Source organism: Budorcas taxicolor, chromosome 17 (assembly GCF_023091745.1).
Source record: "Budorcas taxicolor isolate Tak-1 chromosome 17, Takin1.1, whole genome shotgun sequence".
NCBI classification, from domain to species: domain Eukaryota; kingdom Metazoa; phylum Chordata; class Mammalia; order Artiodactyla; family Bovidae; genus Budorcas; species Budorcas taxicolor.
The window spans coordinates 65,209,675-65,236,354 of record NC_068926.1 but is presented as its reverse complement, the minus strand read 5'-3'; the positions used below and the strand labels follow the sequence as shown (position 1 = coordinate 65,236,354).

At 51.6% G+C, this 26,680-nt stretch overlaps 2 protein-coding genes across 2 annotated transcripts in view; one reads left to right on the top strand and one right to left on the bottom strand.

The window, feature by feature from the left end:
* SGSM1 (small G protein signaling modulator 1) overlaps positions 1–18,884 on the bottom strand; it is a 72,281-nt gene extending 53,397 nt beyond the window's left edge. Inside the window, 2 exon segments of the mRNA XM_052654470.1 lie at positions 18,440–18,483; positions 18,581–18,884. Coding sequence (XP_052510430.1) covers positions 18,440–18,483; positions 18,581–18,884 — 348 coding nt within the window.
* PIWIL3 (piwi like RNA-mediated gene silencing 3) overlaps positions 18,883–26,680 on the top strand; it is a 37,651-nt gene continuing 29,853 nt past the window's right edge. The window contains exon 1 of the mRNA XM_052654843.1: positions 18,883–18,949. Coding sequence (XP_052510803.1) covers positions 18,883–18,949 — 67 coding nt within the window. The remainder of the gene's footprint in view (positions 18,950–26,680) is intronic.

The window sequence follows — 26,680 nt, the reverse complement described above, 5'->3', positions numbered from 1 at the left end:
CAGTGCGGGTGGCAGGGTGGCATCCTGGCATCCAGTGTGACTTCCCAAGCCTGGGCCCAGGAGTCATGCCCTGTCTTGGTGGCACGGAGGCTGTGGCTGTGGTTGGCGCTGTTCTGGAGCCGCACAGACCTGTGTTCCCACCCTGGCTCAGCCACCAGTGTCCTGTGTGGGCGCGGTCAGGTCACCCCCCTGCTGCTACTTCAGCTTCCTCAACTGTGAAGTGGAACCTGTCACCCTGCAGGGCTGCGCTGAGGATTAAATGGGACATTGCTGGTGAAGGGGCAGCCTGGGCCAACACACAGTAGGAGCTTTATGGCACTAAAGCGTACTCTCACTTTTTTGGGGGCGCTTGCTATGTTCTGGGGACTGTTTTTGTAAACACAACCTTAAGGAGACCATTTCCCAAGTTATTCCCATTTTATATATAGATGGGGAAACTGATACACACAGAATTAGCTAATCTGACCCGGGCCATGAAGAGGCGATAGGATTCAGACCCAGGGCCTGATCATCACTACACATCTGTGGATCTGTGGATCATCACTACGTGAACCTGTTCAGTGTTCATCTCTCCCAAGGAAACCTTGAGCCCCTAGGGGAGTGCCTGGACAGACCCAGGGACTTTGTTCTAATAATACTTTGTCCCTCTCTGCAGAAGCCAGAGGCCATTGTGAAGCAAATGCTTTTGTTATTTTCCTTTTGTTTTATTATTCTGCTTTTGTTATAAAGAGAATATTTACTAACAGTACCTACTAAGTGCCAGGTGAGCTGTATAGAAAGTCTGATTTAATCAGTTCAGTTCAGTAGAGTTGCGCAGTCGTGTCCGACTCTTCGCGACACCATGAATCGCAGCACGCCAAGCCTCCCTGTCCATCACCAACTCCCGGAGTTCAATAGACCATTATTATCCCCTACTTTAAAGATGGATGAAGTGAGGCATGGAGAGTTTATACGACCTGCCTGAAGGTCACACAGCCAGGGCTTGAACCCAGGTCTGCCTGACAGCCTGTCCTGGAGCCCTGCCTCCAGCCTTGCCCAGTCATGGGTCAGGTGCTGAGAAATCTGTGAGGCGGGACTCCTCGGTGTCTCCCAACTTGGGGCTGGAAAGAGGCGTTGAACTAGGAGTCAGAAGACCTGGCTCACCCGGATATGACTCTGTTAACCACTGTGGGGACCCTTCAGAGGCGGGGGGGACCTCGAAGGTCACAGTGGTCAGGAAGCTGCAATCCCTCTCCAGTTCCATTCTCAGGAGTCCTCCAACGTTGGCTTGCATTCCTCCAACGATGGGGAGCTTGCTCCTTTTGGAAACAGCTTCTCAGATCTAAGGATAGGATGTCGGGAGGCAGGTGAGAGAGGCTAAGAGCTCGGGAGGTGGAGTCACTGACCTGGGGCCAACCCCTTGGCCACTCGCTGCCCGCCTGACGCTGGACAAGCTTCCCCATCTGGAAAACGGTGTGTGTGGGGGGTCTTAGCACCCCCACCTCACAGGGCCAACGTGAGGCTTGAATGAGATCGTGGACACAGTGCCTAGCACATATAGGGATTCTACAAACAGCAGTGACTCTTGAGATAACAGTGACGGTCAGGTTCACTGCCTGGCCTGGGGTGGATTTTCATGAGGGTTAGTTACTCAGCGAATGTGCAGGAACTAGGAGGCCCTTTCAGCTCTATTCGGGCGAGTAACCTCAACTTGCTCTGGCTGTGGCCTGGCCCCACCCCTCCCCCACGTCAGGCCTGGAGCAGCTGCCCCCGCTCCTCCGGCCTCACCCTGCAACCACTCAGAAAAATGCCCCGCCCTCCTTCACCCCAACCTCCCTCCACCTGCAAATATTTAAACAGCATAAAAGGAGGATTCATCTCTGAAGGGAGGCAAGGAAATCCGGGCCAGTCTGCACAGCTGGAAGGGGGACTCCTGGGGGGCCCCCAGGCCATCCTGTCTCTCTCCTCCTCACACCTGCCACCTGCCCACACCCAGGTACTCTCACGCTGCCCACCTGGAGCCCTGCCAGGCTTCAGATCACCTGCTCCTCCTCCCTGCCTCCCCATGCTGTGCTGTGTCCACCACCTCCAAGCGCCTGGTGGGAATCACTTGGCCCAGTATGCAGGACTGTCGTTAAGGGCTGTGGAAGATACAGGCAGGGGCCTTAAGTGGGACCCAGCACACAGCTGCCACGGTGTAAAGGGAGGCACTTCAGTGATGTAAGAACATGGGCTTGGAGCCACCAGGCTGCGGTCAAACGCCAGCTCTGCTGTTAGCTGGGGGAATCCTAGGCCTCAGTTTCCTCACCTGTGAAATGGGGATGATGATTTGCACCACCTCCCAGGGCTATGGGGAGATTCCAAAGACAAAACAGGCACAGCGCTCAGAACTGCCCTAAAACAGAGTGTCGTATGTGGCACCTTAGAACTTATCAGGGCCTGATCATCACTACACATCTGTGGATTTACCTGCTCAAGTAAACCTTGAGCCCCTAGGACAGTGACTGGACAAGCAGTTCGATATATATTTGGTGATCACTCTGATTATATTAATAACACTAATACCAGTATCCAGTGCTTATGGAACTGGGCTCCAGGCAGTGTCCTAAGCCCTTTTGACGGATCGTGTTTGCTCTTGTGTAAGTCTGGGGTTGACAAACTTCTTCTATAATGAGTCAGACAGCAAATGTTTCAGGCTTTGGGACAAGGCTGCCATGTAAAACACAGGCTGCCCAGGGAAATGTAAGTTTCGGATAAATGTATATTTAGCATAAGTATGTCCTTAAAGAGTACATGGTGCATGTTTTTACTAAAACGTTAATCTTTCCCTGAAATCCAAATTGAATTGGGCGTTCTGAACTTTCATTTGCTAAATCTGGCAAACCTCTTTTCAGCCACCTATGGTCTAAATGAGTCTCTTGTTTTTACAGCTCTTTGTAATGTAGAAAGCCCTCTCAGCTCAAGAGCCGTCCACAAACAGGGACCCCCGGTTCACAGCACCCAGCGCGGTGCCTGTGGCTCATAGGAGGCCTAAATAAACACCCCTGGAGCTGCCACCTGCTCCTCGGAGGCCAGCGAGGAGCATTCCCACGCCAGCTGGGGTCTCAGGGGGTTGGTGCCTGGCCATGCAGGCGGGTGACTAATGCTGAGGCAGCATCAGCTTCTGAGATGAAGGCCCCCAAGCAGCCTGACTCTCAACTGTGCAAGAAACTCACAGTGGAGAGGACCGCTAAATTAGGATGCCTGGAGGGCCTTCGAGGTTGTTTTAAAAATAACTCAGCATGTGGGGAAAGTGGGGAGAAGAGGGGAGTGACACAGAGGCCCCCTCAAGGATGACTGGGGTGAGGGGGTGAGTGGTGGATGGGCTGGGCCCCTCTGCAGGCACTCCGGATGCTGAGAGCAAGATGCAGACACTGTAAATCCTGCTGGAACAACTGACTCCTGGATGTGGGTCCCCAAAGGCCACCCGATGGGCTCACCTCCACGGTTTGCCCACGTGGTGCCTTCTGCCAGACGCCCCTCCATGTACACTCCAGCTTGCTAACTGCCACTTGGGCTGCAGCTCAGGTGTCCCCTCCTCCTGGGAGCCTTCCTGGACTTTCCATATCCCAAGCAGGGATAAGTGCGCCTCTTCCACATTCCGCTGACACCTTCCTTCCCAGCATGTATCACATGAACCAAAACGCACTCGTTCAATCAACATTCATAGGGCACCTCCTAGGCATCTGGCATCAGGCAGCGAGCAGATTCAGTCTCTGTCCTCATGGAGGTCACAGTCCAGCTGAGTGGAAAGACATCAACTAAATCACACCAACCAGTGTGAAGTGAGACCAATTCTCTGCAGTGAAAAAACTTGGTTCTATGAGAACAAATAGCAAGGAAACTGGGGAGGTGGGGAGATCAGGGAGGGCTTCCTGGAGGAGGTGATGCTCAAGTTCTGAAGTACAAGTAGCAATGAACTCTCTGGATTTCGGATTCATCAACTGGAAAGCAGAGGGGAAAAGCTTCCTTCTGCTACTGCCCCCACAGAGGTGCCCTGGAGCTCAAAGAAGGAACAGATGTACGGAAGGTGTGGCAGGGAAAAGCACTGCACGGAAATAGCTGGCAGCTCTGCATTTTTCAACTTGTTATGGGCGAGGCACGCAGGAGGTGAGAGGTGGGAGGGGCTGGAACCGGCCTGATCGGTGGGGGATGGGGAGGGGACAGGAATATTTTCGGAAGCTCCAAAGCACAGACACAGACGTGGGGGCTGGACCTGGATGGGACCGCCCTGCAAATCGTGACCGCTTCCATGTGGTCCCCACCTTCCTTTCCAGCCAATCCTGTCCCTTCCCAGGCACACATGCACTCCTTCCGGGTGACTCACGTGACTCCCACCAGCTGACCTTGGCTTCCGTAGTCCTCTCCACCTGACACCCTACCTCCTACCTCCATCTCCAGCTCTGGAAAACCAGCCAGATGCTCAGACTTGGAACCAGGTAACGTGAACTTCTCACTCCCTCCTGAGATGCCCTCAAGTTGCTGTGATGCTCTGCCCACCCCAACCTGTTCCAGGTAAAGAACCTGGCTGTCAGTGCAGGAGACGCAAAAGAGGCGGGTTCGATTTCTGGGTCAGGAAAATCCCCCAGAGGAGGCAAGGGCAAGCCACTCCAGTATTCTTGCCTGGGAAACTCCATGGACAGAGGAGCCTGGTGGGCCACAGGGGTCGCAAAGAGTCAGACACGACGGAGTACACATACACAGAGTAACACCCACGGCCCAGCCGTGAGCTGTGGAATTGAACTTCCAGGATTCAGATCCCAGCTAACACACTCGTGATCTTGGGCAAACCGTGTCCCTTCTCTGAGCCTCAGCATTCCCATCCGTACAGTGAGTCCTATTCATATTAGCGTTACATTACTATTTGTGTTGGTATTGCCTCACGGGCATAAGATAATACGTTCCATAGCAGTATCTCTTGGCTCTGCCTCTGAAGGCAAAAGAAATAAAAGCAAAAATAAACAAACGGAGCCTATTTAAACTTAAAAGCTTTTTGTACAGCAAGGGAAACCATTGACAAGACAAAAAAGACAATCTAAACAGAGTGGGAGAAAATATATGCAAATGATATGACTGATAAGGGGTTAATATCCAAAATACACATAAACACTTAGACAACTCAGCACAGAGCACTGAACATAGCGGCAGCCACACAGCAGGTGCTGCACTCATCTGTTTTATGTAAGAACAACCGGCACTTACTTATAAGGGCCTCACTGCGCCTGGCACTGTTTATCTCATCCAGTCCTTGTGGTAATTCGGAAAAATGGGCACAATCACTCTCCCCATGTTACAGATGAGGAAACTGAGTCTCGTTGAGACTAAACGACTTCCCAAGAGCCCAAGGTTTTCAAATGGCAGGGCAGAGATTCAAACCCATGACTGTCTGCCCTGTACTGAGCCTGGCACGCAGTAGACGCATTCATTCGTTCAACAGACACATACAGATGCTTCCTGCACGCTGGGTAGGCGCTTAACGAAAGTGAGCCCAGAGATTCATAATAATGCAGGTATTATTATTATTCTCATTTTCCCAAGGAAGCGGTGGACCTGGGAGGGACAAAGATCGTTGGGCCTGTGAAGAGGCTGGGATCTGAGTCCAAGGTCTCCTGCCCTGCAGTCCCAGGTCACGGTGGGGACCCCAGCAGCCAGCTGGACAAGGCACCTGCTCCCTCAGCCCGGTGCAGCCCAGTGTCACTGGCACAGCCGCGGTCCAGCAGCTCCTGCCAGCTCCACCTCTGCCTCAGCCGTCATCTTTCATCTTCCATCACTCACTTCTCCCAGCTTACCTCCTAGTTCCCTCGCTCTGCCCCTCATCGGTTCCCCAAGGTGAATCACAGTCACGAAAAGAAACGTCCAGGCTGAAATGCTTATTAGGAAATGAAGGAAGCCAATCTGAAAAGGCAACACGCGGTATGAGTCCACCTGTAGGACGTTCTTGGAGAAGGCGATGGCACCCACTCCAGTGCTCTTGCCTGGAGAATCCCATGGGCGGAGGAGCCTGGTGGGCTGCAGTCCATGGGGTCGCGAAGAGTCGGACACGACTGAGCGACTTCCCTTTCACTTTTCACTTCCAGGCATTGGAGAAGGAAATGGCAACCCACTCCAGCGTTCTTGCCTGGAGTCCCAGGGACGGGGGAGCCTGGTGGGCTGCCGTCTGTGGGGTCGCACAGAGTCGGACACGACTGAAGCAACTTAGCAGCCGCAGCAGGAAAAGGCAAGACTATGGAGACAGTAAGAGGATCGGCGGTTGCCAGGGGTTGAGGGGAGAGACAGATGAGCAGACAGGGCACGGACAGTTTTTACGGTACTGAGAGTATTCTTCCCAGGTGGCTCAGTGGTGAAGAACCCGTCGGCCAGTGCAAGAGACATGAGATGTGGGGATCGATCCCTGGGTCGGGAAGATCCCCCGGAGGAGGGCATGGCGACCCACTCCAATAGTCTTGCCTGGAGCATCCTATAGGCAGAGAAGAGCCTGGCGGGCTGCAGTCCAAAGGGTGGCAGAGCTGGACACGATTGAAGAGACTTAGCTCGCATGCACGAGAGTATTCTGTGTGACACTCTAATGGTGGATACCTGTCCTTACGCATTGGTCCAGACCCGCAGAATGTACATCACCAAGAGTGAAGCCTAATGTAACTATGAACTCGGGGTGACAATGGTGCGTTCGTGTAGGTTCATCCATTGTTAACAAATGTCCCACTTTGGTGGTGGAGGGTCCATAATAGGGGAGACTGCCCATGTGTGGGGGTGGGGAAAGTGAAAGTTGCTCAGTCGAGTCCGACTCTTTGCAACCCCATGGACTATAGAGCCCGTAGAATTTTCTGGGCCAGAATACTGGACTGGGCAGCCTATCCATTCTCCAGGGGATCTTCCCAATCCAGGGATCAAACCCAGGTCTCCTGCATTGCAGGCGGAGTTTTTACCAGCTGAGCCACAAGGGAAGCCCACAAGGGAAGTGGGGGTGGGGGATATAAGGGAAATCTCTGTACTTTCCACTTAATTTTTACAGTGAACCTAAAACTGCTTTTAAAAATAAAGTCTATTTTTTTAAAAAAATGTCTTTCCCTCACTCTGCTGCTCATGGAGGATGTTGGCAGGGGTTCCAGCTTTTGGGCAGACATGCTAAGGCACTCCTCCGCACCCTCAGTCTGCATGGGCCACAGGGGGCCATCGGGGTCTCGCAGAGCTGGGGTCTGAAGACCTCAGCTAGGACCTTGGCGACCACGGGGAATGGATCAAGGCTTCCTTTTCTGGACTCTCTCTCACCTGCAGTTCCGGGACTGAGCTGCTTCACCCTCCCCGCCCACATCCTCCCATCCTGCCTGCCACATCCACAGGTAAGGAAGGCAAAGCCCCAGGGGCATCCTTCTGCCAGCCCATCCGTGTGATGGGAGTGAGCAGACAAACAGATGATGAGACGGTCGCCTGCGAGTCTTCAGACTCAGGGAGGGGTTCCTCTCTTAACGACCCTAAAGGTGGCTTTGGGGCTTGCAGGAGAAGCAGACGCCTCTCCTGGCCTGCTGCCAGCCCGGCCCCAGTTAATGGTTTACTGGTGTGCTATAAATAGTGCATATAAATAGGGAACCTACATTCTTTCCCAAGAGTCGGAGGACTGGCCAGCCAGCTAGCCAGGAAGGAGAGGTGTTCTGGGGCTGAGAATGGGGTTCCCACCGACCGGAAGCCCTGCATGGGTGCCCTAGACATGCCTTGACAAGAAGCCTCCCCCAGTGCCTGATGCTAAGAGCACTTGCCAGGGGGCACCTTGGGGAAAATGTCCTTTCAGCCAATACTCCTATACCCAGTCAATGATGGAGATGGAGGAGCCTTAAAGACAGCTGCCCAACTGCCTCCCATCCCCAGGGGAAAGGGCCCTAGTGTTTCACATCCTGAGCTCACACCCTGGACCCCCACCAGCTTTCTCCCGGGTGCCCTGCCCACTGCGTGTGGCAGCTCCCCTGGCAACACTCCCTGTTTCTGCAGACCCTCGGGCCTCGTGGATAAGGAAGGTGCGCACAGACTCCAGACGGTGCTGAGATTGTCTGGAAGGCAGCCTGAAATTCGGGGGTGTAGGGGCCACAGGAAAGTAAGAAATGGAATTCTCAGATGGCTCACACACAGTGTGGACCAGAAAATGGACCAGCCACCTCCAGCAAACCTTAGGAGGAAAAGCAGTGAGATACTGTGTTTAAGGGTTGGCTTAGAATCCTGGTTTTTACCACCTCTGTGACCTTGGGCAAGTCACTTCACTTCCTCTGTGCTTTGGTTTACTCATCTGTAAAATGGGATGATAAATAGGACCTAAATAGTCAAAGCTATGGCTTTTCCAGGGGTCATGTACGGATGTAAGCCCTGGGCCATAAAGAAGGCTGAGTGCCAAAAAATCGATGCCTTCAGGCTGTGGTGCTGGAGAAGACTTTTGACAGTCCCTTGGACAGCAAGATCAAACCAGTCAATCCTAAAGGAAATCAACCCTGCATAATATCATTGGAAGGACTGATGCTGAAGCTGAAGCTCCAATACTTTATCCACCTGATGTGAAGAGTCCACTCAATGGAAAAGACCTCGATGCTGGGAAAGACTGAAGGCAAAGGGAGAAAGGGGCGGCAGAGCATGAGATGGTTAGATAGCATCACTGACTCAGTGGACATGAATTTGAGCAAACTCTGAAGACGGAGGACAGAGGAGCCTGGCCTGCTGCAGTCCATGGGGTCGCAAAGAGTTGGACGTGACTTAGTGACTCGACAACAACATCCCTGCCTCAGGGGTAGGTCCTGTTCATTAAGGAGTTTTTAAAGATTACATACATCAATGGATATAAAGCACTTAGCATGCTGTCTAGAACATGATAGAACTTTCTGGACATGCTCCATCCCTGCGTTGTCCTATACAGTATAGTTGCCATGTGGGGCTATTGAGTACGAAAGGTACCCAGTGAGGCTGAGGAACAGTATTTTAAATTTAATGTTACTTGATTTAAATGTAAATAGGCACATGAGACTAGTCGTTCACACTGGACAGTGCCAGTCTGGAATACAGTAGGTGCCCAATAAGTGCTCACTATGATTACTATTAGGGGTTGTTATTATTATTAGAAGACTCACTGGGTTAGAAATTAGGAGACACCATTTCATTTCTGAGCGTGTGGAGGGTGGGGGACTGTACTGCAGTCATCTTTGTATCCCAGCAGGGTTTTCTTTTATAAACTTGGTGAAAGATTTATTTAAAACCACAGTGAAGAACACCTACCGTACTGGAGTGTTTGGGCTGTGGACCCTTTACGGCTCCTGAGGAGAAGGGAGGATACCCTCTCCATACGGCAAGCACAGAGTGTTCATACAGTTTCGGGGTTTGCACACCCCAGAGTAGAAATCTCTGACCGGACAGACACCTGCACACAGTAGGTCACCAGGCAGCGCCGGGATCACAGCCAGGCACGGAGCATCAGAGAGGCCGCTTCCACCGTGGGGGGCTGAGCTCCAAATGCGGCGCCCTCCGGCTGTCGAGGTGGACCCCTGCGGTTTCCCGGCTAGAGATCCACCTCCCTGTCTGGACGTTTCGCCTCGACTCTCCTCTGGGCCCCCTCCTTTACTCTCACGGGGCTGACTCCACACTTTGCCCTCCCAGGCTTGACCAGTCGGAGGAATCCATACTGCGGCCATTGGCGCAAAAAGAGCACACGACCCAGTTGGTCCCGTGAGATCTAATCCTGAGACTTCCGCTAGAACCACAGGGAAGGGGAAGCTTGGTTTCTGTTGATGCCAAGCTGGCAGACTGGGCCCTGAGAGCGGCTGAGCAACACTCGACCTCCCCATAGAGACAGACAGGGCATAGGCTTATGCAGAGAAAAAGCAGCGCAGAGAGATGGAGAGATGACATCATTGGAACCCCTGCATACAGCCGCACCTAAAGCGGGTCACTCCACAGCTTCCCAAACCCTTGCACCAATATATCCACTTCTTAGCCTCTCTTTCCCTTTCTGTTTTATATTTGTAGATTTATTTATTTCCTGAACTAGTTTTGTTAGCAAGTTATGATCCAACTTGAAATGGGTGGGGCTGGCTGAAATTCCCAGCTGTGGTGCTTCGCAGCTGTGTGCCCTTACTTAGTCTGGTTTCTTAACCTCTCTGAGTTTCAGTTTCTTCATCAGTAAAGAGGAGCTGCAGTCTGTACCTACCCTAAAGGAAGACTGCTTTGTGGATTAAATGAGCCAGAGCTAAGCACTTAGTGTTTAATAAATGGTAGTGCTAAAGATGTCTTTATTTCCTTTTTTTAAAAAAAGAAAAATAATAGCTGCTCCAATTCTAATTTTCTATTTCAACCTACTGCACTAAATAATAATTAGAGGAGAATTCACTGAACACCGCAAGTATCACCAAGCCCCTTGATCTCCTGGGGCTTCAGTTATCCGATTTTTGTATGGAGGTCTACTGCAAAAGGTCCTGTCACTGTCCTTTACGAACACCCAGACACTGAATTCCTTCAAGATTTTGCAAAGAAAAATCACCAAATAAACCTCCAAGCAAAAACTATTCATCTCCTATCTTCTTGCACCACTAAAAGAAAGGAAAATATGCCACCCACGCCACTCGAGTCCAGCCCTCCTAGCCGCCTCACCCAGGGGCTCACAGTGCCTAAGCAGCAGGGCCGGCAGGCTCACGAGGGTTTCCAACCTCCTGAGGCAGAGGGATTACCTCCACTGGGGACCGAGGAGCGTCCAGACACAGAGGGACGCTCCAGCTGCCCACCCCAGGATGGTGATGCCATCAGTCAAGACTCAGCTTCCCGGACTCCTACTCACGGGGCTCAGTCCCTCTGGATCCCCAAACATGCCCCTTCCCCATCCACAGCACCCCTCCTGTGGCCCTGGCCCTGCCCCTCACCCCCGTAGCCCCAGGCTGACCCAAGAAGGGCACGATCCCACGCTGAGGGCACCTGCAAGTTCAGTGTGACCAGAAAGGGCAGCAAAATGTCCTTCTCACGCTGAACTGGGTTCTATCTCACTCTTAAGTGGGTGAGTCAAGCACTGTGCCTGGTCCCTCCACAAAGAACCCTCCGGTGATAGCACAAGAGAGCGGTGGGTGATGCCCCAGTGGACTGATACACGAGGAAACTCAAGTCCGAGAGGTTCCCGCAGCCCTTAAAGGGCAGGGCTGTGACCTGAACTCAAGGCTGTCTGCTTTCAAAGCTTGGCCTTATCCCCAGCTACGCACTTCCGGTGTCGCTCACAATCACATGTGGGTTTGGGCTCTGCAGTGATACAGAGCAGGATACTGGAGCCAGACTCCCAAGCTGTACCACTGACAATCCCCATGACTGCAGGCAAGGTACTTGTCATCTTTTGTGCCCCAGTATCCGTCTCTGTTAGGGAAAACATTTTATCCACTTCAGGGGGCACTGAGATCCTTAAGTGAGGTCACTCATATAAAATGCCCAGTAAATGCTGTTCTTTTTTTTTTTTCTTTTTAAAATCTTTATTCCATTAGAATGGCTTTAGTCAGCCCTTGTTTTCCTTGACTGAAGGCTCCCTAAAAGTCTTATCAGCTACTGAGTTTTTTTTTTTAATAAGTCTTAAATACAGACTTGGCAAATTCAGAGTAGAGAAAACACGGGGGAGACTTGGCTCTCGGAAAGTGATGCCGGCCAAATCAGATGGCTGGAGGTTCTTAGAATCCGCTTAGAAAGCAGAAGAACGAGACAGGGAGAAGGGGCCTGGTAGGAGGCCACAGACTGTTAGGGTCAGCGTGGGGACAAGGACTCGGGTGTCTTCACCTCCCATCCTGGGGTCTGCAGCCAACAACTGTGGGCCCAACGTGGCGAGCAGGCAGAAATGCCTTTTCCCACGTGCCAACCAGCACCCTCTCCTGAGGCCCCCAGGAGGTTACTGCAGGGGGACCCAGGCAGACTACACTTAAGCAGGAAAGCCAGCATCCCTCCCAACACCCCTGTCACATTGTCCCCAAGCCCACCACTATCAAAAGCTCCAGGAAGGCGCATTGCCAGATTCACGAAAACAAGCACCAACCGGGCCACGTGCAGATATGGCTGCATCATTCATGAGCACTTCTGCCATCTTAAGCCTGAGAACACAACACACACGAACTGATTTGAGTCAACCCTGCCAGCATCAGAGCGCCCCCAGAATATCCCACCCAGTGTTCCTGCTGTCATTCCTTCCATCGGGCCAGCGTTTTTGGAACCTGCACTTGGCCCGGCGGGGGAGTGTGGGGCTGTGATTTCCGGCCCAAGAATGGAAAGCTCAGAAAATATAAGATGGGAGTTTCCTCTCTTGCCTAACCACTTTGAATCCTCATTTGTCCCTCCATGTACTGCCCATCTGGCAGCCACGCGTAGGTGAATTCACACTCCTCTCGTGATCAACGCCTCCCCGCCCCCCACCCACACCAGCTTCCATCTCAGAGTAAAAGCCCAAGCTTCCGAGGGCCACAGGCCCTGCACGACCGGCCGCCTGTTCCATCTCCTCCTCCACCGTTCTTTTTCACTCTGCTGCAGCCTCGCTGGCCTCCTGGCGATTCGCTGGCCTCCTGGTGATTCGCTGATCCCCTCTCAAGGCCTTTGTGCTTGCTGTTCCCTCTGTCAGGGACACCCTTGCCACGGATGTCTGCCCGGCAGGACTCTGCTCAACGTCACCCCGTCAGAGAAGCCGCCCTTGAGGGTCACCTCTGGAGCCCGCTTCCCACCACGCTCCACCGCCTTTCCTGCTTTATCTTCCTCCCAGCTCCCGCTGCTTCTAATACCTATTTATTATGTATTTATTAAACTTCACAATAGAGCTTCCCAGGTGGTGCTAGTGGTAAAGAACACATCCGCCAATGCAGGAAATGCAGGTTTGACCCTTGGGTCGGGAAGATCCCCTGGAGGAGGGCATGGCCACCCACTCCAGTATTCTTGCCTGGAGAATCCCATGCACACAGGAGCCTGGGGGGCTACAGTCCATGGGGTCACACTGAGTCGGCCATGACTGAGCACAGCTTCTCAAGAGCATGTGAGCAGGGATGTTGTTTTTGTTCGTTTCTCAACCTTCCTGCAACAGTGCCTGGCACCTAGTAGATGCTCAAGAAATGTTTGTGAAAAGGAGAGAGGAAGTTTCCTTCTAAGAACTGCCAGGAAAGGTCCGTCTCGGCCCTTGCTGCCAGTTGAAGTCTCCTGAGGTACAACTCCAAGCAAGACCCTCCCCTGCTCACAAATCTTCCAGGGCTCCCCACTCTCTGAGGGGGCAGACGCTGCAGCCAAGCATTCACAGCACTGCACAGGCTGTGACGCATGGACCTCTCCTGACTCATCTCCTTCCCCTACACACATCGGAACCCCCAGCTGGCTTCTAGGGACTCTGCTGAAGCTTGTGGTTCCCAACCTCTGCCCTCTGGGAATGAGGGGCCATGAGGCCGCGCTCCAGATCCTGGCAAAGCGGGATCTGAATCCTGGCTTCTCCACCCGCCAGCCGTGTGACCATCTCCGTGCCTCCAGTTCCTCTTGTATCCAGCAGAGGAGGTGGTAAGTCTCCCTGTTAGGGCTGTCTGTCATGAGGGGTGAAGGAGGTAAGCATCTAGGGACCACTCAGCCCAGCTGTGCTATTCTGACCTGGAAACTTCCTCGTGACGGGGGCTGTGCTGTGCTTTCAGGATGTTGAGCAGCATTTCCAGTCTCTCCCCACTAAATGCCAGAGCATCTCCAGCTCTGACAACCGAAGACGTCTCCAGACGTTGCCAAATGTCCCAGTGGGTGGGGGGTAAGGCTGCCAGATTTAGCAATGCATATTTATTCCAAAAGACTATTCATTGTTTATCTTAAATTTGAATTTAACTGTGTGACCTGTGTGCTATCTGGCAATCCTACCTGGGAGGCAAAACTGTCCTTCCTCCTTCCTCAAGAGCCCCTGGGTTAGAGGGACACCACCGCAGGGTCCTGTTGCTAACATCCCTGTTTTCCTTCTTGACTTCCTCCAACCTTCTCAGCACGTCCCACCCTCCTGCCCTGATCGCCCACTCAGGGGTGGGGAGGTTCAGCTCCCCAAACAAGCCCGGCTCAGCCGCTGTGACGATGGCCCCCCCGGAACAGCCCTCGCACCAGCTCCAGGAAGCAGAGCTAAACGTGGCTTCCTCTCATCCCCAGACTCTTTCCCGGGGTCTCTCTGCAGACCCACAAGCCCCTGCCTTCTCCCCTCCAGTTAAGAGGCCAAGCAGGCCCAGCCAAGAGGCAGGAAAACAACGCAGTTAGTCACTTCGCTTCCGTTATCAACCCGCGTCACGTGGCTGGCTCCTTTAATGGTAGTCGTCATGGCAACGGGAAGCCAGTCCCTGCTGCTCTGGGAACCAAAACAAAATTAAAGGGGTGGAGGCGGGGAGGGGCAAGGAGGGGAGGGCTAAGGGAGCCAGGAAGGAGCCAGGAGAGAGCGGCTGGATTTGACTGGAGGAAATCATGCTGGGGAGGAAGACAGTTAAAAAAAAAAAAAAAAAGATTCCTGTCCTGGAGAAGCTCAGGCTAACATGGTGGGTGTTTTCACATGGTTTATACTGACAGGTGAGTAATTTTCATCCCCATTACGAATAAACTAGAATCCAGACACGTGTGAAGGTAAAGACAGATGCTTGTCCAAGATTGCACAACTGACGAGCAATCAGTTTCAGCTCCACCCTCTTCTTTCCATATTCCTCATGCCCTCCCCACTCCTTTCCTCTTGCTTTTAGGATAGGACCACATGGTCTGCCCCCTCTGCGTGCAGCCCTCTGCACTCCAGCCATTTCCGAGTCCCCCCTCCCACCTCCCCACGCCCATTCCTCCCAGTTTGTGGTTCCCCCTCCAGCTACAAAGTCTTGGGGTGTGCAGTTCCCTCTGCCAGGAATCGTTTTTCCGCTATCTCTCACCGCCTCATACCTTCACCTAAAAAGCCGACTTATCCTGCACACAGCTTCTTAAACACCACTTCCTCCAGGAAGCCTTCCTGAGCCACCTGCATGCAATTACATCTGGATACATGCTCTTGTAATGCCAAGTGATGCTTGCTTCTCCTCTAGACCTTGGTGCACACCCTGCAATTACCCCTTTAATTACACTACCCCCCAGGATGTCTGTCAGGGTCTGTCCACCATACTAGAGTGTCAGCCCCGAGAGGACTCAGCCGATCTAGTTCACCGTGGGATCCGCAGAGCCCGGCCGAGTCAGCATTCGACACAGCTTCCAGCCCCACAGCCTCTGCCAGCCTTTGTGGCTTCAGTGGCTCACACAAAAGCTTGCAGACCCGCCTGGCTTATCTACAGAAACTTGCTGTTAAGTTGCCCCGTTCCAGAAAGAAGGATGGGAGGCACCTCTGGGCAAGGCTGTGACAGGCAGGGATGTGGCTTTGAACCCAGAGGGTGCAGGGAAGGAAGACTTGACTCCTAGTTTTCTAAGCAAAGAGCTCCCCTTTGCCTTCCCATTGGAGATGCTCCCCAAGGAGGTGGTCAGAGGAAGGAGAGAGGAGGTCTACTTTGGAGGGGAGTGTGTGTGGCTAGATTTGTCTCCATACCCTTGGTGGGGGGTACCCATGCTGAACAGGGGGCTCAGAGACAGAAAACTGTTCCCCTTTACTGGTTCTGTGTCCCTCCCTCTCTTGCTCCCTCTCTCTGGGCCAGTTTTCTCATCTATAAAATGGAAATTATAGCACCCACACACACTGAGATTGTGGTGCCGTGTAGACGTGAATGGGCATGTTTGTGATTTAGGGGATAAGAACCTGACTCTGATGCCAGGCCAGGCTTGGGAGGGTCTGTCCCTTCTGGGCTGTGCGTTCGTGAGGAACTCACTCCTCCTCTGTGAGCCTCAGTTTCTGTGTCTGTAAAATGGGGAAAACCTCACTGACTTCATAAAATTACTGTGCACACAGGATACAGCTTAGAGTAGCCTCCAGGAAGTGGAAGCACTAATTACCATAATGATGAGCCTCGAGAAATGCAAAATTTAGAATCACCCATCGGCTCGTGAAGTCCTGCCCTCTGATTGCACTTCAGGGTCAATGGATACTTGAGTTCTTGACCAGACTTGGCAAGGTCTGCCTCTGCACCCCCACCCACCCCTGCCCAGGCAACGAGCGGGATGCCAAGAGGTCCCTTAGACCAGATGGCCTTGGCCTCCAGTCAGGCAGAAAGCTCATCCTAATCACCAAACTCAGCGGCTCACAAGAGAAAATGCAGCCTTCGATCACCAGGGGGAAAGTGTCCCCCGCAACCTCGCCAATAGCCCAAAGCAGACTGACATGGATGGGACCTCCAAGGACACCGGACCAATGCTTCCTCCTCCAGACATGGAGAAACTGAGTCCTCGAGAGGGGAAGGAACTCGCAAGGGCATTGAGGGAGCTGGTGGCAGAGCTGGGTTTAGGGCTCAGCTGGAGGCCTGCCCAGAGCAGAAATCACTCCCTCCAACATGCTCACAATCTCTTCTGCTTGTAGCCATGCCCCCCACGCCCCCCACCCCAGCCCCCGACCCTCAGTGGAACCATGTCCTTACCCACCCCAGCCCCCGACCCTCAGTGGAACCATGTCCTTAAAAACACAGCCATTCTGGGTGAAAATACATGGAGAGCACATAGAACATCTGGGTTTAATGAAACAACGAACACAAAAATTGCAGGGTTTCACTCTGAAGGCTTTTGGAGGGGGCAGTCTATACCCACTCTCGCCTGCAACAGTCATCCGAACGTGTAGCTTTCGATGGGAAGAGGGTCTAGACAGAGCTCTCTTCAGGTCCCCACAGGGGTCTCTGTGAGTGTAAAAGTTCTGGGCCTTTCTGAGGGATTTCATGTGTATGTCTCCTTACTCAGAGACACTAGAATGTGCAATCAGTCTGGTGCAGATTCTTTCAGCAACAGCGGGACGTGCCACACACGGAGACACACACAGACACACGCCCACGCTCCCCGGGGGGGAAGGGGCAGCAACAGGTCCCAGCGCTGAGACTGCCCTTGGTGGCTGGCTGGCTGCTACCGTGCGGGGAGGGCCTTTTTGGTGGTCAGCACTGCCCCCAGATACCAACACCCTCAACACACCCGGAGGCACAGGACCAGGCCAGCCCCCTCCACCGAGAGCTGAGTGCTCAGAACGCAGAGGTGAGGCATGCTCGGCAGTGATGGGGTCCCAGGTGGTGGGATGCAGGGTGACATGGGGGCATGCACACACACACGGCCGCAGCCTCACTCATCCACACACAGATTCACGCCATCCCATGTCACACGCACAGACACAGCCACTGGCTCACTCATTCACAGATTCCTGCATCACACAGATACACATCATAATCAGAAAAACAGATAAACACGCAGATGCATGGACACACAGAGATACACTTAGATATCTCCAGGGAAATGCGTGGATGTGCTCAGATACACATACAGCTACACATCCTCACTCACACAGGCATGTGCGTGTACACACACAGACACACACACAGAGTCCATACAGGCATGTGCATGTACACACAGACACAGAGACACAGAGTCCACACAGGCATGTGCATGTACACACACAGACACACACACACAGAGTCCACACAGGCATGTGCGTGCACACACACACACACACACAGAGTCCACACAGGCATGTGCATGTACACACACACAGTCCACACAGGCATGTGCATGTGCGTGTACACACACACACACAGAGTCCAGGTATCTAAATGCTTCCCTAGGCACCCATCACTATAGATTCTCTTGCTCTGTGAGAAGTCATGAACTATTAACTCTGAAGGCTAGACTGGGCTAACCCCAGGGACAGTGAAGGGTCAGAGGGGCAGCTGAACCCTGACTAATTCTCACCTTCCTGCCAGAGTCGGCTGGGTGGGGGTCCGGGGACCCTGCCTGCCAGGAGAGCAGGCACACATGCCTACCAGTGTACTTAACCCACTGGCCTGGGACTCTCAGGGAGGGGTCCCCTGGCTCCTCGGGGTGGCTCCAAGGACTGAATTTAGGGGAGGGGTGTGTGCAGGAAGCTTTATTTTCCCAAAGTGAATCCCCCCCTTCCGGAAGTCTGGTCCACTGCCTGCAGCCCCATCCAGGCCTCCCCAACTCAACAAGCCCCGACAGCAGCAACCCCCCCTTCCCCCGCCCCAGGTGCGTTTCTCACCTTGATGAGACCCACCCACCTGCTCTTCCACAAGAGGGGGTCCTACCGAGACACATCCAGGTATGTCCCCCCACCTGGAAGGCCCTCACGCAGCAGTTGCTCCTGTACACAGCATAAAAACACCCCCTACCCCCTACACTCACCCCCAAACTCACCTGCTTTTAGCCCTGCGCGAGGTTAGCCCCCACCCAGGTGGGCCCCCCACCCCAGCTGGCCACGCGGCCTTTGGAGACGCTTCCCTGGGGGTGGCTGCGGCGGCCCCCTCCCCGGGGGTCGCGCCGCCCGCCTCCGCCCGCCACTCACCTCCTTCTTGACCGTGCGCAGCAGCCTCTGCCGGGTCTCCGCCTCTGTGGGGTGAGACGGGAGGGCGGCCGCTCAGCCCAGGGCTGGGGGCCGCGCTGCGGAGCTGCCTTCCCCCCGCCCCCGCACCCTGCGCCCCCTTACCCGCCAGCCCCGAAGCCATGGCTGCGCGCGCGGCGATCCGAGTCCGGGTGGCGGCGGCGGCTCCCGGGCGCTCCACTCGCCTGCGGCAGCCGCGGCGGGGCGGGGCGAGCGCCGAGTGACGGTCCAGGCGCCAGACGTCAGGCCCCGCCGCGGCCGCCCCACCCTCCCGGGAGCCAGGCCGGGCCGCCCGGTCCTCCCAGAGGCTCCGCCCCGCCCGACACACACGCTCGGTCCCGCGCGTCCCGAGGAGCCGGCGCCGGCACCTCCCTCCCAAGGGGAAACCCACCACCGCGACCACTTCCATGCCCACCCTTCCTCTATGGGGCCGGGAAAGACATCATCACTGGTTCACTCTCTGCGGTGTGCCAGGTTCGGATGTGGCGGTGGGGGGCGGGCTTGGGGGGGGCTACTACCGACAGTCTCCTAGCCTGTTTTCTCCGCTTTAAAATGGATATAGTTTGATCACCTCATAGGAGTGATATGAGAGTTAAAGGAAGTCCTGAATGTAAAGCACTTAACACACATCTAGGGATAAAGGGCCGGCAGCCACAAAGGATAGCTGGGCTGCATACTATCACTATTATTATTACTACTACGACTGCTGTAGGCATACCTCTTTTTCTAGTGCTTTGCTTTACTGCACTTTACCATTGCGGGTTTTGCTTTTTTACAAATGGAAAGTTTGTGGCACGTCGGTCTGTGCCATTTTCCCAGGGGCATCGACTCGATCGCTTTGTGTCTCTGTCACATTTTGGTAGTGCTCATAATAAATATTTCACACCCTCCACCAGCAAAAAGACTGAATCCTCCATGAAGTCGCTGATGACAGGCTTCCCGGGTGGCGCTAGTGTTAAAGAACCCGCCTGCCAATGCAGGAGACATAAGAGACACGGGTTCCAACCAGAGGTTGGGAAGATCCCCTGGAGAAGGGAATGGCAGCCCACTCCGGTATTCCAGTATTCCAGCTCCACTCCAGTATATCCAGCCGTGGATCCAGAGTCCCCTCTTTTCCGCTTGTCAGTGTCAGGGGGGCCTTTGGCCATAAGCCACAGGTGCTGACTTTGGCTAACTTTGCAAAACGGAATAGACTGGAAGGATGACAGGCATTCCCAGAGTCCAAGGGAGGCTGGAGTACTCAGAAACAGGGTGAAACCACGGCAGCGCTGGAAGGCCAGCAAGAGAGACTTGAACAATCATCTGACAGAGACAGGGTGTTTAGGGCACCACCACTCAGGTGATAGGAACTCCATCTATTTGAGGGCCTGTTGCAGAAAGGGAGCCTCTGATTGGTCTGGCCTGGGTCACACGCCTGCCCCCTGCTGGGGGAGGGCAGCCTCTTTCACAGTCTTACTGCCCCACCATCTCCAGGCAGGTGTGGTGGGTCCCCTTGGAGCCCAGAGAATAGGGAACAGTTGCTTGTTAGCAAAAATACCTAACAACCAAGTGAACAGCAGTCAGACTCCTGACCTCAGGGCCCAAGAGACTGATCCAGGGGTTCTGTTCTTGACTGTGCCCCTAAGATGATGGAGTTACTTTAGAAAAGTAGGGCACCCAAGCCCCATGTTGGTGTCTGTTTCCTGAAACCCGTTTTTCCTTCTCTCTCGCGCATGTGTGTGCTAACTTGCTTCAGTCGTGTCCAACTCTTGTTGACCCCATGGACTGTAGCCTGCTAGGCTCCTCTGTCCGTGGGATCCTCCAGGCAAGGATACTGGAGTGGGTTGTTGTGCCCTCCTCCGGGGGATCTTCCCAATCCAGAGATGGGACCCCTTAGGTCTCCTGCACTGGCAGGCAGGTTCTTTACCACTAGCACCACCTGGGAAGTTTTCCTTCTCCTACCAAGCTCAAAGCATGGGAAGGTGACTTGTACTGATCCTTCCTTGAAAACCTGGAGCTTTTCTTCCAAAAGGAAGGATTTGATGAAGCTTGCTTTAGTGGCAACAGGAAGATGGGCATCTATGGGACCTGGATTTGCTCAGGTTTTTGGACCCGGACTCCGTTTTTTTATTTTGGGGGCTCCAAAATCACTGCAGATGGTGATTGCAGCCATGAAATTAATTAATTGACGCTTACTCCTTGGAAGGAAAGTTATGACCAACCTAGATAGCATATTCAAAAGCAGAGACATTACTTTGCCAACAAAGGTCCGTCTAGTCAAGGCTATGGTTTTTCCAGTAGTCATGTATGGATGTGAGAGTTGGACTGTGAAGAAAGCTGAGCACCGAAGAATTGATGCTTTTGAACTGCGGTGTTGGAGAAGACTCTGGAGAGTCCCTTGGACTGCAAGGAGATCCAACCAGTCCATTCTAAAGGAGATCAGTCCTGGGTGTTCTTTGGAAGGACTGATGCTGAAGCTGAAACTCCAGTACTTTGGCCACCTCATGTGAAGAGTTGACTCATTGGAAAAGACCCTGATGCTGGGAGGGATTGGGGGGCAGGAGGAGAAGGGGACGACAGAGGATGAGATGGCCGGATGGCATCACCGACTCGATGGACGTGAGTTTGAGTGAACCCCTGGAGCTGATGATGGACAGGGAGGCCTGGCATGCTGCAATTCATGGGGTCGGAGAGAGTCGGAAACGAGTGAGCGACTGAACCGACTGAACTTGGACCCTGAGCTTGGCTCCCTCTGCTGCAGTTAGACCACTCACCACTAGGGGCGCTGGCACCGAAGGTCAGCTTGTTGGGTCGCAATCTCTCTGAGATAGAGCAGGAAATCTTTCCTGGGTCCCAAAGCCCAAAAGCAGGGTCTGAGAGTCCCACCATCTGACTCACTGCTACCTAGGCTTTGTCTCATACCTGTGCAGCTGACCCTTGCTCAAATGCCAGAACCAGTGAGGAAGGCCTGTACCTCCTGCAGTGTCCCTTTAGCGCCCTCTACGGAGAAAACTCAGCATCGTGCTTAGTATAAATGAGACAACGTTAACGCAGTCCTATTACCGAGAAGCCCCCGTTGGACTCTGGGAAAACCCATTTTTCCTCCAGTTTATTGCCTTTTGCTTAAGTTAGCCAAAGGCAGCTTCTGTGGCTTATGGTCAGAGATCCCTGAACAGTTCCATTTATTATGGAAGAATGAATTTGGAATTGAAAAGCAGTACACTGATTACTGGTACAATGGCATGGCCTCATTGTGAAGCCACTGACCCAGAGTTTTCTATTACTTGCAGTTGAAAACATTGTGCTCATAAAATTATTCCATGGAATGTGTTCATCTGTTTCTATGAACATGAATAGAAAAAAAGCTGACCTACTTTTCCACTTAGAAAATGAACATCTCTCTCTATCAATAAATGCAGATCGCAATCATTCGAGGCACATGGGAGAGCAGGTGCAAAGGCCCTGGGGTGGGAATGGGCATGCCTAGACAAAGAAGAGAATGGGTGTGGTGGAGACCGTCACACAGTCCGTGCTTAAGGCTCCTCCAGTCCATAACTCCTTAAAAAAGCCCAAGAGAGCCTTGATTTTCTTCTTACTTTCTCATCCCACATTCTCTCCACCAGCAAGCCTTTTAAATCTACTGTGGCAATATTCACATAACATTCACCACTGTGACTAGTTTAAACTGGACAGTCCAGTGGCATTTCCTCCCAATGTGCTGAGGCCATCACCACTGTCTAGTTCCAGAACACTTCTTCACCTCAAAAGGAAACCCTGTACCCATTAAGCAGCCTCTCCCCATTTCCCCCTTCCCCACAACTTTCAGCAACCACTCATCTGCTTTTTATATCGATGAGTCTGCCTATTCTGGAGATTTCATTAAATTAAACTAGCGGATGTGTAGCCCTTATATCCAGCTTCCTTGACATACCGCAATATTTTTGAGGTTCATCCATGTTACAGCACATAGTACTTCTTTCCTTTTTATGACTTAAGAATATTCTGTTGTGTGGACATATCCACACAATGGGTGGGTATGTTTCTCCATTCATTAATTGCTGGACATCTGGATGGTTTCTACCTCTTGGCTGTTATAAGTAGAGTGCTTCTGTGAATAGAGCTGTACACATTGGCGTAGAAGATTTTATGTGGACAAATGTTTTTAACTTGCGTATTTGATACCTAGGAGTATAATTTCTGGGTGCTACAGGTTAAGAGTTTATGTGCTCTTCAGATTTACATGTTGATACCTAATCCCCAATGTGACAGTATTTGGAGGTGGGGCCTTTGGGAGGTGATGAGGTCAGGGGGATGGATCCCTCATGAATGGGATTAGTGCCCTTATAAGAGATCCTGGGGAGCTTTCTGGCCTCTTCCACCATATGAAAATACAGCTAGAAGATAGCCATCTAGAGATTTGTCAGTGTCTTGATTGTGGACTTTCTAGCCTTCAGAACTGTGAGAAATAAATCTCTGTTGTTTATAAGCCAACCAGTCTATGGTATTTTAACAGTCCAGGCTGACAAAGACATCGGTCATATGGCCATTCTATGCTTAATGTTTTGAGAAGCCTCCATATTCTTTTCCATAGCGACTGTGCCATTTCATAGTACTACCAGCAGTGCACAAGGATTTCAGTTCTTTTCACATCCTTGCCAAAACTATTTTCCTTTTTAAAAATTAAAGTCATCCCAATGGGTGTGAAGTGTTATCTGATTGTGATTTTGATTTGCATTTTCTTAATGACTAATGATGTTGTACATCTTTTCATATGCCTGTGAGCCATTTGTAAAACTTTTCTGGAGAAATTTTATTCTAGTCTTTTGCTCATTTTAAACTGAATTGTCTTTTTGTTGGTGAGATGCATGAATTCTTTCTGTATTCTGGATACTAGACTCTTATAACACATATAATTTGCAAATATTTTCTCCCATTATGTAGGCTTTTTTCTTTCTTGACAGTGGCCTAGTAAGATAGTGCAAAAATGTTTTTTTTTTTAAGTTTTAAATTTTTATGAAGTCCAATTTATGTATTTTTTATTACTTGTGATTTTGATGCCATATCTAAGAAACCATATCCAAAACCAGGATTATGCCTATTTGCCCCTATGTTTTCTCCTGAGTTTTATCGGTACAGCTTTTATCTTGAAGTCAGAGCACGTGCCTATGAGTGAGGCCTGGAGAGGATGGGAGGGAGTGGAGAGTGTTCCCGGTGGTTCCAGGATGCCTGGCTCCTGCTTCACAGTCACGGCCTTCTGCACATCATTCCTTATTCTCCAAGTCTGTCTTCTCGTCTATAAAATGGGACAGGTGTTAATTTTACTTGTCTATTCATCGCCCAGTGCACCTGTGAGGATGAGAATCAAGTGACATCGTGTTTATGGAGATTCTTGGTGTACACAGGATCGTTAATTTAGCGAAGTGATACAATAATGTTATCGAGCTGCTAAAGCAGATCTCAGTCAAGGCTCTTGGGAGAGAAATGACACTCGCTCTGAGTCACTTAAGCTGATGGAAAGATACAGGGGTGGGGGGTTGGGGGGTGGATTTGATAGAAAAAAAGGACAAGCCAAACAGCAGTATCTCTGGCTGTGTGAGGCTGATGGATTTTCTCTTGCTGTGTGTGGCTCCGTTCTCTCTGCTGATGGGTCTTGTTCCCTTCACTGACGTAAGGGAAGGGAGACTTACTCTGAATTGTGGACTCTTTCCAGCAGCGTGCTTTTAAAAAAGTTATTATAAACATATGTTACCTTTTCACAAAATATAAAGTAAAAAGGATAATAATAAAAAATGATGGGGTAAGATCTCAGCAGGAATTGGAAGTACTGGCCTGTTTTGTGAATCTTGCCTCCTTGTGAATCAGTTGCTTCTCCAGGAAGGCCTGGTTTCTTTGTTTGGAGTGTGGCTTTTAAAACCAAGATCTGGGCATTAGGTGTCTTCTGCTCCGCCTTATTCTGCCTCCCTCCTTCTCTTCACACACTCTTTGAGATCTTGGGATTCCAGTTTCCTGGAGGGAGATAAGTTTGTGTTAGAAACAAAGACAGACTAGAGGCAAGGTCCAGGATGCAGGAAGCTGAGCTCTGGCTGCTTCTTGAGCAAGCTGTTCTTTAGGTCAGCTTTTGCTGCTTAGACCCTGGGAGTGTGGATCCCGAACCAGAGGAAAGTGAGCTGGGTGATGACCCGACAGTTCTGTGTCCAACAAAGCCTGGGCAGGTGACGAGGGGACCCTAGCGACAGGGCTGCTTCTCACTGTGCCTTTGGCAGAATCAGGGTCACCAGCAGTAAAGGCCAGAGCCTACGTCTCAGCGCAGCCTTGCCTTGGTGTCACTGGGCTGTGTGCTGGCAACAAAGGGGCTCTGCTTGGATGCGCCCCTGGGTCCTGACTTAAGGGAGGGGCAATTGTGCCTGCAAACACAGGGTCACTGTTGGTCCCCAGGTCACTATGGGGGTGTTCTGGTGGGGGAGGGGGTGTTCCAGGTGTTCAGGTCCCTCTCCCCCCACAGCAGCTTGTGGTTCTCGGGGACCCACTCGCTTCTGCTGTAGTGCTGAGTGCTGCGAAGGGGCAGGTCGGCAAAACAAACACACAAAAACCAAAAGAACCACTTACCGGGGGCTCACATCACCGACACTTGGATGCCCTCTTTCATGGCTTACTTTTCAGTGAGTCCACCTCCCATTATCTCATAGGAACTAGGGAGTTCTTAAGAATTTTGGGGCTGGAAGCATTCTCTCAAGAACTAAATTTTGAATTACAAGAGACAGTTTGGGGAAGCGACATGGGCCTTAAAAGATCCACTTAATGTAATTTTGGGAGGCTTAAAGAAGTGACTCTGACCCTGTGAAATCAGGAAAGCAAAATGTATGGAAATTAAACTCAGACTGCACAATTATTCCTGGGAAGATGGTCTTACATTTGTACATATGGGTGGTGTTGTACAAAAGCAATTTTACTTGTATTTAGAAGAGGAATCCTATAGTGATATTGTGGAGGCCACAAATATCTACCTACAGGATTAATTGATTTAAGTAAGTAATTAATTTAGGCTGTGCACTGTCCATGTGGCATCCTAGTTCCCTGACCAGGAATTGAACCTGTGCCCCCCACAGTGGAAGCACAGAACCCCAACCACTGGCACATATTTTAATTTTTTCAAATGTCCTAATGCCATGCAAGCACCTTGCTGCGGTTCGTCACAAACTCCTGATTCAAAAAGGCCTATTTTCTTTCCTCATAGATGGAAAAGAATCTGAAAAAAAACCCCCACCAGATTACATATGTATGTATAACTCAATCACCATGCTATACACTTGAAACTAACATCATATTGTAAATAAACTATAATTTAAAAATTTAAAAATAAATATCTAAAGTAAATGCTAATAACCTATAATGAAAAAGGATCTGAAAAAGAATATGTGTGTATATCCATATATTAAATCCCTTTACCCCTGTGCTGCACTTTTACTGTACCACTGGACCTCTAGGGAATTTCCAGGAATTTTTAATTTTGGTTACTAAGGACACAAAAAGCCACCACGAATCTACTGTTTCCATATTTCATAGAAGGAAAACCATCTTTTAACACCTAAAGGGTAGGAAGCGTCTAATTTCAGGAAAAAAGGAAAAAAAACATAGCCTTTCCCCAGGCAGGGACAGCTGGTGTTGGTACACCAACAATTTCACTGCAGAAATCTTCTGCCTCTGGCTTATGGAATCGAATCTTGTCTCTGATACTTCCTAGCTCTGTGACTTTGGGTTAGCAACTTCGCCTCTCTGTGACTTACCACCTCCTTCTGCGGGTCATTGAGAGGATCAAGTGATGCGAAGGCCTGTGGAAAGGCCTTGTTTGTGCTTGTCGTTCAGTCTCAGTCATTGTCTGACTTTTTACGACCCCATGAACTGTAGCTCGCCAGGCTCCTCTGTCCATGGAATTCTCCAGGCAAGAATACTGGAGTAGGTAGCCATTCCTTTCTCCAGGGGATCTTCCTGACCCAAGGATCGAACTTGGGTCTCCTGCATTGCAGCATATTCTATAATTGTAAGTGAAAGTCGCTCTGTCATGTCTGACTCTTTGCGACCCCATGGATTATACAGTTCATGGAATTCTCCAGGCCAGAACACTGGAGTGGGTAGTCTCTCCCTTCTCCAGGGGATCGTCCCAATCCAGGTATCAAACCCAAGTCTCCCGCATTGCTGGCAGATTCTTTATCAGCTGAGCCACAAGGG